The following is a 19697-nucleotide window of genomic DNA, read 5'->3' as shown; positions in this document are numbered from 1 at the left end:
GACATTATGGAGAAACTAGACCTGTGAATACACAGATGAACTGTACAAAAAATGTTTTAATGGCCCAGGTAACAATGATGGTGTAATCTCACCTAGAGCCAGACATGCTGGAGTGTGAAGTCAAGTGGGCCTTAGGAAGCATTGCCACAGACAGAGCTAGTGGAGATGATGGATTTCCAGCTGAGCTATTTCAAACCCTAAAAGATGATGCTGTTAAAGTGCACTCATTATGCCACCAAATTTGGAAAACTCAACAGTGGCCACAGGACTGGAAAAGGTCAGTTTTCATTCCAGTCCCAAAGAAGGGCAGTGCCAAAGAATGTTCAAACTACTGTGCAAATACACTCATTTCACATGCTATCAAGGTAATGCTCAAAAATCCTTCAAGCTAGGCTTCAACAGTACGTGAACGGAGAACTTCCAGATGTGCAGGCTGGATTTAGAAAAGACAGAAGAACCAGAGATCAAATTGCCAAAATTTGTTGGATCATGGAGAAAGCAAGGAAGTTCCAGAAAAACATCTTCACTGACTATGCTAAGGTCTTTGACAATGTGGATCACAGCAAGCTGTGGGAAATTCTTTTTTTTTGGAGGGGGGTGGATTCTTAAAGAGATGGGAATACCATACCATCTTATCTGACTGCTGAGAAACCTTTATGCAGATCAAGAAGCAAGAGAACCAGACATGAAACAACAGGTTTGTTCAAAATTGGGAAAGGAGTACTTCAAGGCTGTACATTGCCACCCTGCTTATTTAACTTCTGTGCAGAGTACATCATGGGAAATGCCAGGCTGGATGAAGCTCAAGCTGAAATCAAGATTTCCAGGAGAAATATCGGTAACCTCAGATATGCAGATGACACCTCCCTGTTGGCAGAAAGTGAAGAGGAACTAAAGGCCTCTTAATGAAGGTTAAAAAAGAGAATGAAAGTTGGCTTAAAACCCAACATTCAAAAAACTAGGATCATGGCATCCGGTCCAGTCACTTCATGGCAAACAGATGGGGAAACACTGGAAACAGTGACAGATTATATTTTTTTGGGCTCCAAAATCACTGAAGACAGTGACTGAAGCTATGAAAATAAAAGATGCTTGCTCCTTGAAGAAAAGCTATGACAAACTTAGACTGTATTAAAAAGTGGAGACATCGTTTTGCTGACTAAGGTCTATCTAGTCAAAGCCATGGTTTTTCCAGTAGTCATGTAAGGACGTGAGAATTGGACCATAGAGAAAGCTGAGTGCTGAAGAATCTTTGCTTTCAAACTGTGGTGCTGGAGAAGACTCTTGAGAGTCCTTTGGACATCAAATTAATCCTAAAGGAAATCAACCTTAAATATTCATTGGAAGGACTGATGCTGAAGCTCCAACACTTTGGTCACCTGATGTGACGAGCCAACTCATTTGAAAAGACCCTGATGCTGGGAAGGATTGAAGGCAGGAGGAGAAGAGGACAACAGAGGATGAGATGGTTGGATGGCATAACCAACTCAATGGACATGAGTTTGAGCAAACTCCAGGAGAGGGTGATGGACAGGGAATCCTGGTGTACTGCAGTCCACGGGGTTGCAAAGAGTTGGACGCAACAGACTGAACAACAACAACAAAGACCTTTCAAAGACCATACAGGAAGGGAGGATATAACAGAGATGGCAAAGGAAAGAAGCATCTTTCTAACAGATGGAAAAGAATTAATATAGGATTGGAGGTCAGAAGTAGAGAGCATAGTCTGGGAGCTGTAACAGTCCTGAGTAATAGGTCTTTAATAATTGTAATATCTGTGATGGAGTAGATCATTGTAAAAGATAAGTTGAATCCAGATTTTGGGGAACTGTTTGGAATGTGGGTGCTATTTGCTGTTAAATATTTTCTAGGAGAAAAAGAGACCCAACCAGAGTGGGTCTTAATGAAAATAATTTGGTAGCATAGAGAGGATTTCCAGGTGGGAAGGATTTTTGAAGGTAAGAAAATTAGGTACAGATATGCTTGGAATGAGTTGATAAAGGACTACCACTACCTCTTTTGGGTACCTTCCCCATTCATCATCCATTGAATTTATCAAGGAAAGCTTTAAATCTTAGGAAAGAATGCGTGTGGCACATAAGTTAATATTTGTGATTTATTCATATGAGCGTGATAGTTGAAGGCATAGAAGAAAGGGAGTTTTCCAAGAATGCAGAGAGAAGAAGCCAAAGAAGAAACTGGAGAGTACTTGTAACTGTGAATAAGTGTACTTTAAAAAAGAGGATTAGAGGATGACAGTGTTGGCACCATTTCATAAAAGCCAGGAGAGAAGTTTTAAGAGTGAGGCACGTTCATAAAAAATGACAGGTAATTCAGGGACTTCCCTGACAGTGCAGTGGCTAGGTCTCTGCATTACCATTGCAGGGCATGCAGGTTCAGTCCCTGATCAAGGATCCAGGTTCCTGCATGCTGCAGAGTGGCAAAATAAAAATAATAAAATAATCTTGAAACACATCAGAAACACAATAGTGATAAGTTCAGAGATATCAAAGAATAAGATCCAGAGGAAATATATGGATATGGTAATAGGGTTTATTTTAATAGAAGGGTATAAACTAGCTCTTGAAGGGTAAAAAGAGGGTAGATGATGAAAAATAATTAATGATCATTTCTTTCTCTCCTCAGCTTCAGTTGGCAGAGAAAGAAAAAGAGATAAGTGGCCTAACTTCATATTGGGAAAACCTCTCCAGGGAGAAGGTACTGAATAATGTCCTTGAAAAATTTCACATGACACTGAATGATAAGGCAGCTTTTTGAAGAGACATACATTTTACAGTTATATGAGGGTAATTTTTTCTTTTTAAGTTAAACGAAGAAAAGACAAACAGGTAGAAAAAATGTTTTTTAGTTTTATATTTTTAAAATATTTTGATAGAAAAATGCTTAAGTGTCGAGACTTAGTTTGACTTTTACATGGTTTGGACTTAACAAATTTTAGTGTTCAAATTTATAAAAGTAAACAAATTTAAAATTATACTTAATGTATTTATTTGATTTTCTTTTGTAATAGGAAACATTTTAGGAGCTGTTTAATGATTTCTAGCATAACCTGACCTTCAGACAGAGCATACGTTTATAACATAAAATGTACTGTAATGCAGCATTTCTCACAGTAGGGTCTAAAGGGTCTTGTTATGAATGATAAAAGACACTCCTATCACTGAGAAAATTCCAGAAGTTTTAGGAGGTCAGTGCCAGGAACTGGGGACAGGACCAAAAATATTTTTTATGTTACAGTATACATTTATGTATGTATGTATATAGGTATGTATGTACAATCTTCCCTCTGTGTCTTTGGGGTTGGTTTCTAGAGCCCCCTCTAAGGATGCCAGAATCCAAGGATGCTGAAGTCCCTTATGTGAAATGGTGTAGTACCATTGGCCCTGAATATCCATGCATTCTGCATTGGCTGATTCAGAGGGCCAACTGTATTTTAAATTTACATTTGGGTATCTCTGTTCATCTGCGTGTTTATCTAATCTGATATTAATAGATATCATCTTCCTACTTGGCACTCATCAGTATGAGCTCTTTTTAGTAGTGGGTTAAGAATTTTTTGCTTTTCACGTAGTCCCATATTTGGTTAGTGGGAACACCTTTGAACTGGTCCCTGGTGTGCCCCAATATCTAAAGGATGGTGTTGGTTTTTTGAGCACTTAATTTTTTTCTAGCGTTGCAAGATGGTCTCGAATGTTTATTTCACCATTCATCTTTGGAGTTGGCCATTTTTTATAAGAAAGAATCTGACATTAACTTCTCCAAGGGGTTCTGGTTGCTTATTATTGGGAAATGCTGCTTGGAACCCAGAATTCAGGCTCTGTGTATATCTTCATTATTCCTGGTGCCCATTGCTTCTGGATCCTTTCAGCGCCAGAGCTGGGAAAGGTTTGTATTTTAGATATTGTGAATTCTACTCCAACTCAACTAGTTCTTCCTTGCCTTTTTTTTAAAAAGGCATTTTTAATAGAAGTTATTGCAGTAATTTCATCTAGCTACAGAGAGATGATCAGGATGAGGATGTTGGTTGTGTTGTTGTTCTTACTGTTTTGCCATGCCATCTGGCTTACAGGATCTTAGTTTCACACAGGGATCAAACCCAGGCCCTGGCAGTGGACTGGTAGAATCCTAACCACTAGATTGCCAGGGAAATCCTCCCTGTTTTCCTTAATTCCTATTTGTACACCTTTTCCTCAGTGAGAATCCTGTGCTCAACGGTGTCAGCACATTTAATCTATTTGGTAGTTCCAGTATCTCACATAAAACAGTTTCAGGACTGCTAGAGCTATGTCCACTAAGACAAGGAAACCTGTTATAAGAGTAGAATTCAATTCAAGATTGTTTGCAATTCTTCCCTCCCCAGCCCATCCCCGGGTTGTCAGTATATTGTGTTTGAATGTTACTTGCTAGTTCTCTCCCCCTCACCCTCTCATCCTCCACCCTGCCTTCGGTACATGGGAATGTAAAATGACAGGTGGGTTAAAAAGATCTCTGGAAACAAACAGTGGGTTGTGCTGTGCGTGCTTAGTTGCTCAGTCATGTCCAGCTCTCTGCAGTCCCTGGAACCGTAGCCCGCCAGGCTCCTCTGTCTGTTTTCCAGGCAAGAATATTGGAGTTAGGTTTCCTACTCCAGGGGATCTTCCCTACCCAGGGAGCGAGCCCATGTCTTTTGTGTGGATTCTTTACCACTAGTGCCACCTGGGAAGCCCTAAATGGTGGATTGAAGCTAATTAAAACAATAGGAGCACAAATGAAGAGTAAGAAAACAATTTTTTATTTCTGGTATGAGTTTTGGTCAAGTGTATTTCAAAGTTAAAGCAATGATAACCTAATTAGATTTGACAGAAAGTTGACAAAATATGTATTTCAAATGCTTAAGACCACTTTGTGAAATATGAATTAAGTAATTTTTGGTAAGAAACCCAACTCCGAAGTGTATTTTGTGCTTGGAGTTACTAGCTCATGTTGGAGAGAAGCAATTAAGATACTTAATTTTTATACATTTTACATATATAAAATATGTTTCATATATAAAACTTAACATAAAATCATTATTTATATGTAGAATATATTTTATAGTTTTGGAGTTTCATATATGATAGTGAAAGTGCTGAATGGTTATAACCATCTGTACATTTTGCTGAGTTACAGATGGCTCAAATCACAGAAAATAATATATAGTGACTTATTAATTATGCTGCAGTGTAGATAATCTTGCAAGACTGCAATCAGTCTGTTAGATGGGGCTCAGTCATCTTAATATAGACCTACTTCTGAGCTCACTTGTTGCTGGGATTCAGTTCCTTGGGGGTTGTTCGATAAGTGCCATACTTCGTACTCTGCCATCTTCCAATCTTCCATGAGGTCACTCCTCTCCTCTCTCTCTCTCTTTTTAATTCCTTTTCCCTCTGCTCTGTGTTTGACAGAAGTAAAAGATTATTCAAACCACAGGCAGGTAACCTTTTAAAAATGTAAAGTTGATACTTTCCTTGCTTGAAGCTCCTTATGGGTCTCCCATGTACTTGTGCATATAAGATAAATGACAACAGTCTTTTTTGTTTGTGCTGTGTGGCCTGCAGGATCTTAGTTCCATGACCAGGGGTTGAACCCATACCCTTGACAGTGAAACCATGGTGTCCTAACCACTGGACTACCAGGGAATCCCTCCAGAATTGTTAGTATAGATTATAATCTTTTATATGACTAGCCTCTCTCTCTCTCAACCCCTTTTAAGCCACAGTTTGTTTGATTCTCCTCTATTGTAGAATTCCTCTCAGTAGTAGTTCTGAGTCTTGAGCTTGCATCAGAATCATCTGTATGATTTGTTAAAGCACAGCTTTCTGGGTTCTATTCCCAGAGTTTCTGATTTGTAGGTCAGGGATGGGGCTTGAGATTTGCATTTCTGACAAGTTGCTGCTGATGGTGCTGCTCTTGGGATTGCATTTTGAGAACTGTTACAGTCACTCGGGCCTTAAAACTCATGAATTGCTTTCTTGTTTCAGGACCCTTGTTCATGTACTTTGCCAAGAATATTCTTGCCTACAATTCTTTGGTAGTTAACTTTAAACTAGAAAAGTCTGGGAAGAATTTAAACATATATAAGAAGAGAATAATGTAATGAACTCTGTTGTATTGCTCACCCAGCAATTAACAGATGTTACTTTATGGCTATCTTATAATTTCAACCATTTTCCTTCTGTTTTAACCCAGTGGTATTTTTTTCAAGTATATCCCCAAATCTTTTAATATTTTCTTCTAAATATTTAAGTACTCCTACTACTCTTGACTTATGCTTTAAGTCTCAGGTTAAATGACTCTTCTTCAGAGAGGCCTTCTTTGACCTCTCGTTCTATTAGGTATCTCTATTAAACTTACACCTGGGAATTGTACTTTTATTTTACAGCACTTACCATAATTTGTAACTAATACTTATTTCTGTACGTATTTCTCTTAATTAAAACTCCCTTCGCTTAAGTATAAGGTCCATGAAGACAGGAATCATGTCTGTTTTATTCACCATTGTATTTGTAGTCTCTACTCCAGTGTTCTGGCCTGGAGAATTCCATGGACTGTGTAGTCCATGGGATTGCAAAGAGTTGGACATGGCTGAGTGACTGTCACTCATAGTGTTTGATATTTGAAGTTAAATATTTGTTGAATGACTAAACAAATTAATGTTAATGGGTCAAACATAATTTATAGCATTTGCTTATAAAAACATTTGGTAAAAGAAATGTACTGCCATCAGCAGTTTTATTATCAGTTAATGCCCTACCGTGTCAGGAATGCAATAGAAGTAGGCCAGTTTGCTTTCTACTTCCTTTCTTCTTGAGTTACTCTTAATTTTCCTGCTAGTGATACTGTAGTTTTATGTTACTTTTAAAGAGTGTATTTATAAGAATTTCTGTTTGCTATTTCAGCAACTTGCTTAATGTTTGTCTTTTCCCAGTGTTTTTTTAGAACCCTTACTCCTCTTTAAGGTTAGGATTAAATCCTTTTCTTTCAGCACTGAAACCTAGATCCAAATAGTGCCTGGGATAAACCAAATGATCATTAAGCGTTAGTTGAGTGAGTAAATAAAAAGAAAAAAAAAAGAAGATGAATCATCATCTAACAGAATGTGTATTTTACTTGTTTTGTTTCCTGTTCATCTTCCCTGCTCTAGATACAAACTTCACATGAGCAGGAATTTTTGTATGTTTTGGTTGTACCTGAATCTCTAGTGCCTGGAGAGCAGTGCCTGCCACATATTAGATACTCAATAAATAATTATTGAACATTGTTGTTGTTCATTTGCCCAATTGTGTCAGACTTTGTGACCCCATGGACTGCAGCACGCCAGACCTCTCTTTTCCTCACCATCTTCCACAGTTTGCCCAAGTTCATGTCCATTGCATTGGCAATGCTATCCAGTCATCTTACCCTCTGATGCCCTCTTCTTCTTCTGCCCTCAATCTTTCCCAGCATCAGGGACTTTTCCCGTGAGTCAGCTCTTCATATCAGATGACCAAAATACTAGGGCTTCAACTTCAGCATCAGCCCTTCCAGTGAGTATTCAGGGTTGATTTCCCTTAAGATTGACTAGTTTGATCTCCTTGCCATTCAGGGGACTCCAGCACCATGGTTTGAAGGCATCAATTCTTTGGCGCTTTGCCTTCTTTACGGTCCAGCTCTCACAACCGTACGTTACCACTGGGACAATCATAGCCTTGACTATGTGGACCTTGATGGCAGAGTAATGTCTCTGGTTTTCAGCACATTGTCTAGGTTTGTCATAGCTTTCCTTCCAAGAAGCAAACGGCTTCTGATTTCATGACTGCAGTCACCATCCATAGTGATTTGAGAGCACAAGAGGAAATCTGTCACTGCTTCCCCCTTTTCCCCATCTCTTTGCCATGAAGTAATGGGGCCGGATGCCATGATCTTAGTTTTTTTAATATTTGGTTTTAAGCCGACTCTTTCACTCTCGTCCTTCACCCTCATCAAGAGGCTGTCAGTTTCTCTTCACTTTCTGCCACTAGAGTGGTATCATATGCATATCCGAGGTTGTTGATGTTTCTCCTGCCTATCTTGATTCCAGCTTGTAACTCATCCGGCCTGGCATTTCTTATGATGTGTTCTCAGTGTATGGATTAAACAGACAGGGTAAGAGCAGACAGCCCTGTCGTACTCCTTTCTCAACCTTGAATGAATCAGTTGTTCCATACAGGGTTCTAACTGTTGCTTCTTGACCTGCATACAGGTTTCTTAGGAGACAGGTAAGATGTTCTGGTATTCCCATCTCTTTAAAACGTTTCCATGGTTTATTATGATCTACACAGTCAAGGGCTTTGGTGTAGTTGATGAAACAGAGGTAGATGTCTTTTTTGAATTCCATGGCTTTCTCTATGATCCAGAGAATATTGGCAATTTGACGTCTGGTTCCTCTTTCTCAGTAACATAGTTATTGAACATATGTGTGAATAAAAATTCATTATTGTTTTTTAGAGTAACTTGCTCACTAGTATCATACAAATATATATTTTAAAAGTAACTGTTAATAGTATGAAGTAATTTAGTATGTCTTAGAAACTCTACCAATTTAAATGTATTTAGAAATTTAACATATCTTAAAATATCTTATGTCATTCCAAAAACCACTGCTTAGGATTATTTACCATTTTCATACTATTTCAGATATTCTGTATAACCCCCTTACTAGAAATCTGAAAAGGAAAGAGAAAAGAAAATAATAAAGCAGAAAGCACAGTGGCAAAGAATGATAAAAATGATGGTGGGAAGTATTTTATTAACTATTACCAGAGAAAAAATAAAAAATATTTTTAAAGTAAAACTGTTTCTAAATGTTCTTTAACATCAGGTGCCTGATTAGCATTTTTTCTGAATTTCATTTCATCTTTCCAGATGATCTGCTTCCTTTTTGAGAATAGAAGAGTAATATTTGTATGTAGCTATAAATGATTAATGGAAGTTGTCTTGAGTATATCTGTGATTTTTGTGGGTGACAAAGGCAGTGCAACTGCTGCTGTGTTTTTTGCCTGCATCCATAATTGAAGAAAATGATAAATTTAAGTTAGAAATTAGTGAAAAGATGTAGTTTTTTTCCATCTAAGTTCATGGATATCCTGAATTCTAAACATGGATCCTTTGGAGGAGGGTGGGTGCGTTGTGAATATAAATTTAAGACTCTTTTCTAAGTTAACAGTTCAGTCTTCTGATTTCCAAACAACCCAATCAGAACAATTTTGTCCATGTTCCTGTATTTTTAGCCTGCCTCCATTTATTTTCCCCCATGAGGAATCAAAGCTGCTTATTACTCCTGTTCTTACCCATATATTATTTGCAGAGGATTTGTTGTATCTTTGATCTTAAAGGAGTGGAGTATGAGCCTAGAGTAAACTCTTTATTAGGTTGAAATTCTCTGTGATGTTCCTTGTCTATATTAGTGCATGTATAAATCTTTTGATAAAACCCTGACTTCATTTAAGTAGTTTATTCTTTGCTTATAGAAAAATACTCCTTTAAACTGATTTGTACTTTTATAGAAGTATTTTCTCATGTCTAACTCTTTTGCTGCTTCCATGCCTTTCCCCCCCTCTTTTCTTGAATCATCTTTGAAGTATTTTTTATATTTACTCTCTCCCCTTTTCTCTGTTCATATTGTCACTTTCACATCCTGAATCACTACAGCAGTGTGAATGGGGTTTTTGATTGGCAGGAGATGAGGGAACATCCATTGAGGGCCTGCTATGTTTTAAACAGTGCCCTCATTTCTCAGTAGTCCTCTGAGGCCTGCAGAAGGTAAGTTCCTCAGGGTTTTTTGTGCTGGAGCTGACAAGCAAATTCTGGTCGGACTCCAGTCCACCATGGTATTCTGCCTCCCTAATTGTTTATACTTTCAGGTGTGCTCGCTATAGTTCGCTAGATTAACCTTGCTCAGAACTGTTTGATGGTGGTGGTGGTGCTGTTCAGGATCTGTTAGGCCCACTGTAGTGAACTGATAGGTCTTAAACTGTAGGACAGATCGGCATATTGCCCTTGAGCTGTGTTTTTAGATATATTTCTTCTACTCTTAAAATGAATCCTGTGTTCTAGGTAAGTCATTCACTTACCAGTCCTGCATTATGTTGTATTTCTTATGCCTTCTCTACTCTTTTCACGTGCTTAGCAAGAACTTTTAATTCCCATTTCTCGTCTCAAGCCTAAATTGACTTGAATTTTTCATGTTTACCAGTTTTGCTCTCAGGGCTTCCCTAGTAGCTCAGATGGTCAAGCATCTGCCTGCAATGCAGAAGACCTGGGTTCTATCCCTGTTCCAGGAAGATCCCCAGGAGAAGGAAATGGCAGTCCACTTTAGTATTCTTGCCTGAAGAATTTGGAGGAACTTGGTGGGCTAGTCCATGGGGCTCACAAAGAGTTGGACACAACTGAGCGACTAACACACAAACTAGTTTTGCTCTCAATGATAATGATTTACTTCATTTTAAGGCTACTTACCCTATTTTAAGGTCACTTTATAGGTAAAAATTTAACATAGAGTCTCATCTTGAGTACTCCCAAGGGATGACAGTCAGCAAAACCAGCTAAATTTTACTTTACAGGTGAAAATTTTTATCCTTACATCCTTTGTTAATATTTTTGGTTGATTTTATTTTTTTAAACCGCTCTATTGAGGTGCAATTTACATACGATAAAATTCACCCATTTTAAGTGCAATGCAGTGAATTATGGCAAATATATAGTACTGTAACTGTTATTACATTCAAACTATAGAATGTTTTATTGCTGCACATGCTTGTGCTCATATGTACTCCATTCCTCCAACTACCCCCAGTCCCAGACAACCACTGATCCGCTTTCTTCTACTCTAGTTTTACTTTTTCTAGCATTTCATAAAAATATGATCATACAGAATTTATTCATTTGTTGATTATGGACATTAATCCTTTTACTAGCTGATGGACGTTCAAATTATTTCTCATGTTTTGGTTATGATTAAGACTGCTATGAACATCCTCTTGCAAGTTTTTCCTGTGGATATAACTTTCTTTTTTCTTTTTTTGAGTAGATACTTAGGAAGGGAATTGCTGGCTTGTGTGGTATGTCTGTGTTTTTTTTTTTTTTTTTTTTTATGTCTGTGTTTTTAAGAAACAGCCAGATTGTTTTCCAAAGAGGATGTACCACTTTGCATTCCCACTGCAGTGTATGAGCATTCCAGTCACTAGCCCTTGGTATTACCAGTTTTTAATTATAGTCATTCTATTGGCTATGTAGGGTTGCCTTGTTAAAATTATAGTTTAATTTCTCTGAAGACTAGGGTTTTTAAAAATTATTATTGTTTCTTAATGTTAACCTTAAAATTTTTTTTTAAAATTGAAGTATAGTTAATTTACATTATTGTGTTTTTGGTGTACAGCATAGTGATTCAGTATTTTTGCAGATTATATTCCATTATAGGTTATTACAAGATAATGGATGCCCCTGTGCCCCACAGTAAATCCATGTTGTTTATTTTATATGGAGTAACTTGCATCTGTAATCTCGTACCCCTAATTTGTCCTATTCCTTTGGTAACCACAAGTTTTCTGTATCTGTGAGTTTGTTTCTTTTTTGTATGTACAGTTATGCATATTTTTTAGATTCCATGTGTGTATAAGTGATACCATATAGTCTTTATCTTTGACTTATTGCATCAAGTGCATGCATACACACATACATAGCATCTTAATCCAGTCATCTGTTGATGAGCCTTAGGTTATTTTCATGCATATCTTGGCTATTTTAAATAGTGCTGCTATGAATATTGGGATGTATATATCTTTTAAGATTAGTTTCTTTTTTTTTCTTTTGGATAGTCCTTGATGACTAACTGGTGATGCTCAGTATTTTTTCTTGTGCCTGCAGGCCATTCATGTATATTTTTTTGTGAATGTCTGTTCATATCTTTTACCTAATTTTTTAAATTGGGTTATTTTCTTTGGTTTTTGGTTTGGAGTTTTAAAAAATATATTCCAAATCCAATTTCTTTTGTTAGATATTTTGGAAATACTTTATCCCAGTTGTGGCTCATCTTTTCATTTTTAAAAGAAACTAGCTTTTGAAGAGCAGAAGCTGCTAATTCTGAAGTAGTACAGTTCAGCAATATTTTTCTTAATGGTTCAGGCTATATTTGTCCTATATGGAATTTTTGCCTGACCCAGAGTAACAAAGATTTTTCTCCTACTTTTTCATCTAGTATATTTATATTTTCAGCTCTTATATTTAGATTTATGATTTATTTAAAATTCTGTGTATGGAATGACAGTCAAAAAATTTTTGTTTATATGCAGATAGCCAGGTTTTTGTTTGTTTTTTTTTTTTTTAGCATCAGATGTCTAAAAGAATGTGTTTTCCTCCACTGAATTATATCTTCATCTTTGAAAATTAATTGGCAATGAGTATGGATATATTTTTGGAATCTCTTTTCTGTTTTATTTATATTAGGGTCAACATACTAAAGTCTACATCTGAATTTGGCTTGTGGTCTGTTTTTGTAAATGAAGTCTTATTAAAGCACATTGCCATGTCAATTCATTTTTAGGTAATTGTCTGTGACAACAGCAGAGATAGATTTGTGTAGCTGTGACAGACTGTGTTCTACAAAGCTGAAAATATCTACCATTAGGCTCTTTATGGAAAAAGTTTGGCTATGCCTGATCTGTGTATTTATCCTTATGCCAGAACTACTCAGTTGATTACTATAGCTTTTATAATAAGTTTTGAAATCAGATTGTGTAAGTCTTGAAGTTCTACTTTTTAAAAATGAGCTGTTCCAGGACTTTTGTGTTTCAGTGTACATTTTAGAATCAAGTTTGTCAATTTATACAAAAACCTGCTGGAATTTTGAATCTGTGAATCAATTTGAGGGGAATTTAATAGTATAAAAAGAGGTTTTCCAGTCCATGAATGTGATATATTTCTACATTTGTTGAGCCTCTCTTCTGTATCTCTCAGTAATGTTTATGGTCTTTAGTTTATAGACCGTGTACATCTTTTGCTAAATTTATTCCTAAGTATTTAATTTTTATCTATTAATTCTTTTTAAAATAAAAAGAATTTTTTAAATTTCATTTTTCAGTTGTGTGTTGCTGACAATACAGTTGGTTGGTATTTTTTTATATTGACCTTATATACTGCAGCCTTGCTAAATTAACTCATTCTCCTAGTTCTAGTAGATTTCCTTAGGATTTTCCCACTACTATGATGATGTCATCTGTGAATAAAGATGGTTTTACTTCCTCCTTTCCAATCTGTCTCCGTTAATCTTGCCTTAACCTTAACACTGTTTAGTACCTCCAGTATAATATTGCATAGAAGTGGTTAGCAGACTTTCTTGCCTTAATATTTGATCTTAGATAGAATCACTTAATTTTTTATCATTAAGATTCACTGTTGGTTTTCGTTAACATCACTTTATTTTTTTTAAACCATGAATGCATGTTGGATTTTGTAAAATGTTTCTTTGTGAATTTATTGAAATGATCATACCAGTTTTTCCTTTAGTCTGTGAACATGGTGAATTGCATTGATTTTTGTATGTTAAACTAATTTTGCTTTCTTGTGATAAAATCTACTTGGTCATGATATATTACTTTTAATACTGAATTTGATTTCTTAAGGATTTTTGCATTAGTATTCATGAGGGTCTGCAGTTGCAGTCTGCAGTTTTCCTGTGATGTCAGTGGTTTGGGTATCAGGATAATACTGGCCTTATAAAGTAAGCTGAGAAAGTGTTTTGGTAAGAGTTTATACAGGATTAATATATTTTTTAAAATGTTTGATAGAATTTACTAGGGAAGTAGTCCGAGTTGTTTTTTGCCTTAATGATTTTTACTAATAGCTAAATTATAAAAGATTCATAATTTCCCCTCAGCTCAATGAAAAGGGTACTTTAATTGGCACAGTTTGAAAATATATATTGGGCTTTATCTTGCTTTCTGGTTTTGTTAAGTGTGGGAGGGACATTTATGAGAAGTTGAGAACCAACATTTCCAACTGTATCCTTTAAATATAATAGGGAAATCATTGTAATATTTTGGCTAAATGTTTAAGCTTTTCTTGTTATAAAATACTCAATTGCCTTGCTTTTTCACCTTCTTTTTTGTTAATTTTAGGAACATAAAAGGAGTGTAGAAAATCAAGCAGAAAGGAAATTGGAAGGTCAGAATTCCCAAAGTCCTCATCAGATCTCACAGTGTCTCAAAACAAGCTTAGAGAAAAGTGGTCATGTTCCTGCAGTGTCAAATACACAACCAGTTCTGCAGTATGGTAATCCTTATGCAACACCAGAAACAAGAGGTTATTAAAACTTTTTTTGTTGGGGTTAGCCAAATACGGAGGTTTTTTTTGTTTGTGTCTTTGTGGGATTAGAGAACTGTTTAGTTGGTATAATCAACTCTAATAGAAATCCTGTTTTATAACAAACAGTTTTAATGTTTAACACTAACTGGCTTCATCTAGAAGCGATATACCATGAATGAGGAGTCTATTTGCTTATTACACATAGTTTAAAGGTCATTTGGGTTAAAAAGAAAAATATTTTTTTGGATACACTAAAATGGTTCTTTATATTCTGTTCATCCTTGCTATAGATAGGGATTCTAATTCTAGGACCAGGTTTTACCCTACCCTTCCAAAATTTTTATTTCAGATGGAGCAGATGGTGCTTTTTACCCAGATGAAATCCAAAGGCCACCTGTGAGAGTACCCTCTTGGGGACTGGAGGATAATGTTGTTTGCAGCCAGCCTGCTCGAAACCTAAGCCGCCCTGATGGTTTAGAAGACCTTGAGGATAGTAAAGTAAATTGAATTTCCATTTTCTGAGCTTGTCTCTCTTATTTTTGTCCTGTGTAGAGAGTTACGTGTGTGTGGGAAGAGAGAATATGTGCGCTTGTGTGTACACATGATTGCTTGCTTCATCTTTTTGAATAAGTTTCAAAGGATACTTTAGAATTTATTTGGAGAATGATCTTAGAATATTGTAGTTATAAGATAGTTTAATATTTTTCTAAAAATGATGCTAATTATAAATCTTCATTCTCCCAAGAATCATTTTTTATAATTTTATTTTTGGCTGTGCTGGGTCTTCCTTGATGTGAAGGCTTTTCTCAAGTTGTGGAATGCGGGGGCTACTCTCCTGTTGTGGTGCCCAGGCTTCTCATTGTGGTGGCTTCTGTTGTTGTAGAGCATGGGGCTTTAGGGTACTTGGGCTTCAGTAGTTGCAGCACTTGGGCTCAGTACTCATGCTTTCTGGGCTCTAGAGTACAGGCTTAGTAGTTGTGATGCATGGGCTTAGTTTGTTCTGTAGCATTGGGATCTTCCTGGATCTCTTTCATTGACCGGTGGGTTCTATACCATTGAGCCACCAGGAAAGCCCCCAAGGTAATTTCATCTTAAAATTTTTTAAAAAGTTGAGCCGCAGTTGACCTGTAACATACTAGTTTAAGGTGTGCAGCATAATGGTACTTGTGTGTACTACAGAATAACAAGTCTAGGTAATGTCCATCATCTACAGTTATAATTTTTTTCTTTGTGATGAGAAGATTTAAGGTCTGCTCTCTTCAGTTCAGTCACCCAATCGTGTCTGACTCTTTGCGACCCCATGAATCGCAGCACGCCAGGCCTCCCTGTCCATCACCTACTCCCAGAGTTTACTCAAACTCATGTCCATCGAGTCGGTGATGCCATCCAGCCATCTCATCCTCTGTTGTCCCCTTCTCCTCCTGCCCCCAATCCCTCCCAGCATCAGGGTCTTTTCCAGTGAGTCAGCTCTTCACATGAGGTGGCCAAAGTATTGGAGTTTCAGCTTCAGCATCAGTCCTTCGAATGAATACCCAGGACTGATCTCCTGTAGGATGGACTGGTTGGATCTCCTTGCAGTCCAAGGGACTCTCAAGAGTCTTCTCCAACACCACAGTTCAAAAGCATCAATATTTTGGCGCTCAGCTTTCTTCACAGTCCAACTCTCACATCCATACATGACCACTGGAAAAACCATAGCCTTGACTAGCAACTTTCACATATATAATACAGTATTAACTGTAGTCACAGATGGTTTAATCTTGATTATCACAGAGTAATTTACTATATTCTTTTGATTATAGATGTTCTAGATCGGAAGAAACAAAGTGTTAATGACAATATTATGCTCTGGTGTGCATCTTTTCAGTTTTGCACTTATTAATATATCCCATTTTAAATTATAAGGTGAACTCTTGTGCTCGCTTCGGCAGCGCATATACTAAAATTGGAACGATACAGAGAAGATTAGCATGGCCCCTGCGCAAGGATGACACGCAATTTCGTGAAGCGTTCCATATTTTTAGAAAGAAAAAAAAGGTGAACTCTTTGTTATCTTTAGCTTAGAAAGAGGAAGAAGTGTGTGTATCATAGTTTTTTTGAGAAATACTCTTGTAGACATCATTTGTATTTAATCTCGGCCGCACAATACTGATGGTAATTGAATCAGTTTATGTTGCATGACATTCATTTTTTTCATTTAGGAGATTTCTTTACCATTTAATAGATAGACCTTTTTCTTACAGCAGCTCTTGTTGGATTTTCTGTGCATTAAGAATTTAAAAGAAATGCTTTATTGTGCTCTTTGCAAGTATAGTGGTATCATGACCTGTTTCTCATTTAATCTAGTTTGCTGCATTTAATTGCTATTAACCTTTGCAGAAACTGATCAGTGTTCAGACAGGCATGATTTTAGCCCTAGAGCTCAACACCCATAATGGAGAAAAATGTATTTCTCTCTCCTGCCTTTTGGCCTCCTGTGTCCATTACTGGGAATAATTAGGAAAACTGTCAGAACTTTTGTAGCCTATTTGAAGTCTAGAGTATTATCTTACTGCTTTTTCACACCTTCACTTCACATTTTGCATATTTAATCTGATCATTCTTGGCACAGATGTTACATGTGACAAGCCCTTCTCTACTGTAGTCATCTGCTTCAGTTTAATTAGCAGAATGTTCTTTCTGATCTGTGTGCTTTGCCCTCCTGCAAACCCATGAGAAACAGTGTTAGAATCTTGTGCTCGTTTGCTGACATGCTTAAATTTGATAATGAGATGGAAGGGCTCTTAATAGGCACATTTTGGTAATTGTATTTTGCTATCAGAAAATTTTTCACATTAGACAAACTAATTTTCATGTATATTCAGACCTATTTTTTTTTTAATTCTTGTCATTACAACAACAAAAATCACTTGCAAATGAAATATTTTAGTAGTTTTAGTTAGAAGAAAGAAAGCAGATTTGAGTTGACCTGTTCCTTTTCTCTGGTTCTTTACCCTTGGAAGTATTTAACAGCCATGGGACACAGCACCTTTGAGTTGGGGCTGAAGCAGCTACACTTAACAGTCCCCTCTAGTCATATTGCACCATATTCCCCATACTGCCATAATCCCCTCCCTTCTTCACCAAAAACTTTGTTTCTATCAGATCAAAAAAGCCTTTTATGACTCATTCCCCTTTACCTAATAGTTATAACAGCAGTAACTGTAACACTGTAATTATGATGATGGTGATAGCTACAGATGTTTCTGTAGTTTTGACAGCCAATGCTTTAATATGTTAACTCTCTATTGCTGTCCTATGAGGTAGGAACTGTTATATTTCTGTTTTAAAATGGAGCAAACAGAGACACCAACTGGCCTGCTTCAGCCAGTATATATATATATGTATATATATACACATCACCATATCCAGTTATCTGTCAATGGACATGTAGGTTGTTTTCATGTCTTGTCGATTGTAAATAGTGCTTCTATGACTATAGGGGTGCATGTATCTGAGAAAAGTGACAATTGAAAAGTAATAGAGATCTTATAAAATTATTTTCATTTTTAAAAATATCTTTAAATTATAGTTATAAATTCAGTTGATATTCCTTCATTGACATATTACAGGAAATGGATGTTTGTTGTTGTTCAGTTGCTAAGTTGTGTTCAACTCTGTGACTCCATGGACTGCAGCACACCAGGCTTCCCTGTCCTTCACTGTCTCCCAGAGTTTGCTCAAACTCATGGACATTTGGAGGAGTTTGAATAGTAACATCTCATGAAAAGAGGATGTTGACCAATATTAATAATACAGAGTTATGAAGGATAAAAATAAACATTTATTTAAAACTTTATGTAGTAGTTACCCAGAGTTATTGGTACTCTGTTCTTATGTGTTGGTTTTGACCTTAGCAGATGTTTCTTAAAGGATGTTCTTGAGCTAAAGTAATAATTATCAACTTAGTAAAAGTTCTGTTAGGTGGTAGATCTTTCTTCATTGATATTTATTACTAGTTCCTTAATGGCTCAGTGGTAAAGAATCCGCCTGTCACTGTAGGAGATACGGGTTTGATCCCTGGGTCAGGAAGGTCCCCTGGAGAAGGAAATGGCAACCCATTCTAGTATTCTTGCCAGGGAAATTCCATGAACAGAGGAGCCTTGTGGGCTATGGTCCATAGGGGGCCGGGTGGGGGTGGTTACAAAGAGTTGGACACGACTAAGCACCTAAACAGCAAAAAATGATATCTAAATAATTTCAGTTAATAATTTCTGGCAAAGGTTGAGAAATGCTGATTATCTGAATCCTAATGATTCAAATGGTGTAACTGGGTGCATATTGATGGTTTGCTCACGATTGCCTTTTTAATTGTGGTTGCATACATATAATGTAGAATTTGCCATCTTAACTATTTTTTAATACATGGTTCTATAGCAATAAGTACAGATGACCCTTAAACAACGTGAAGCTTAGGGGTGCCAACCCTCTATGCAGTTAAAAATCTGAGTACAACTTATCGGTCCCCTGTAGCTGCACTTTTCTCCTGTATCCATGGCTCCACATTTGAAGATCCAGCCAACTGTAGATCATGTAGTATTGCAGTATTTACTACTGAAGAAGTCCCGCATATAGGTGGATCTGCACAGTTCAAATCCTCATCATTCGGTGGTCAGCTGTATATTCATATTGTTGTACAACCAGTCTTGAGAACTCTTTTCATCTTGACAAAATAGAAACTCTCTACCTATTAAATGGCAGTTCCATCCCCCGTCCCCCGCTTCAGCCTGTCATCTGTCAAATTTGATTATTCTAGTACCTGGGGCTTCCCTGGTAGCTCAGCTGGTAAAGAAATCACCTACAATGCAGGAGATCCAGGTTGGATTCCTGAGTCAGGAAGATCCCCTGGAGAAGGGATAGGTTACCCACTCCAGTATTCTTGGGCTTCCTGGGTTTCTCAGACGGTAAAGAATCTGGCTGCAATGTGGGAGACCTGTGTTTGATCCCTCTGTTGGGAAGATCCCCTGGAGGGCATGGCAACCACTCCAGTAGCCTGGAGAGTCCCCACAGACAGAGGTGCCTGGTGGGCTACAGTCCATGGGGTCGCAAAGAGTCGGACATGACTGAGCGACTAAGCATAGCAGAGCAGCAGATACCTCATATAAGGAGAATCATATATAGTGTTTATCTTTTCGTGGTGGGATTATTTCACTTAACATATGTCTTCAAGATTCATTTATGTTATAATGTGTCAGAATTTCCTTCCTTTTTAAGGCTAAGTAATGTATGTGTATACCATACATTGTATGTGTATGCCACATTTTGTTAATCCACGCATCCATTGGTAGACATTTGAATTG

At 37.0% G+C, this 19697-nt stretch overlaps 1 protein-coding gene and 1 non-coding gene across 4 annotated transcripts in view; both read left to right on the top strand.

Moving 5' to 3' along the window:
• Positions 1-19697, top strand: part of TAX1BP1 (Tax1 binding protein 1) — an 80208-nt gene that overhangs the window by 55981 nt on the left and 4530 nt on the right. For 2 of the 3 annotated variants that reach the window (XM_043873017.1, XM_043873019.1), the window contains exons 14-16: positions 2647-2718; positions 14172-14355; positions 14708-14856. In XM_043873017.1, the coding sequence (XP_043728952.1) occupies positions 2647-2718; positions 14172-14355; positions 14708-14856 (405 nt within the window). The remainder of the gene's footprint in view (positions 1-2646; positions 2719-14171; positions 14356-14707; positions 14857-19697) is intronic. The other variant, XM_043873018.1, reaches the window with a different exon arrangement.
• Positions 16274-16380, top strand: LOC122674925. Its single transcript, XR_006335089.1, has one exon. It is a non-coding gene; the product is annotated as a U6 spliceosomal RNA (small nuclear RNA).

Source organism: Cervus elaphus, chromosome 18 (assembly GCF_910594005.1).
Source record: "Cervus elaphus chromosome 18, mCerEla1.1, whole genome shotgun sequence".
In the NCBI taxonomy this organism is placed as follows: Eukaryota; Metazoa; Chordata; class Mammalia; order Artiodactyla; family Cervidae; genus Cervus; species Cervus elaphus.
The sequence above is the reverse complement of the archived record's forward strand: the minus strand, read 5'-3'. Positions and strand labels throughout refer to the sequence as shown.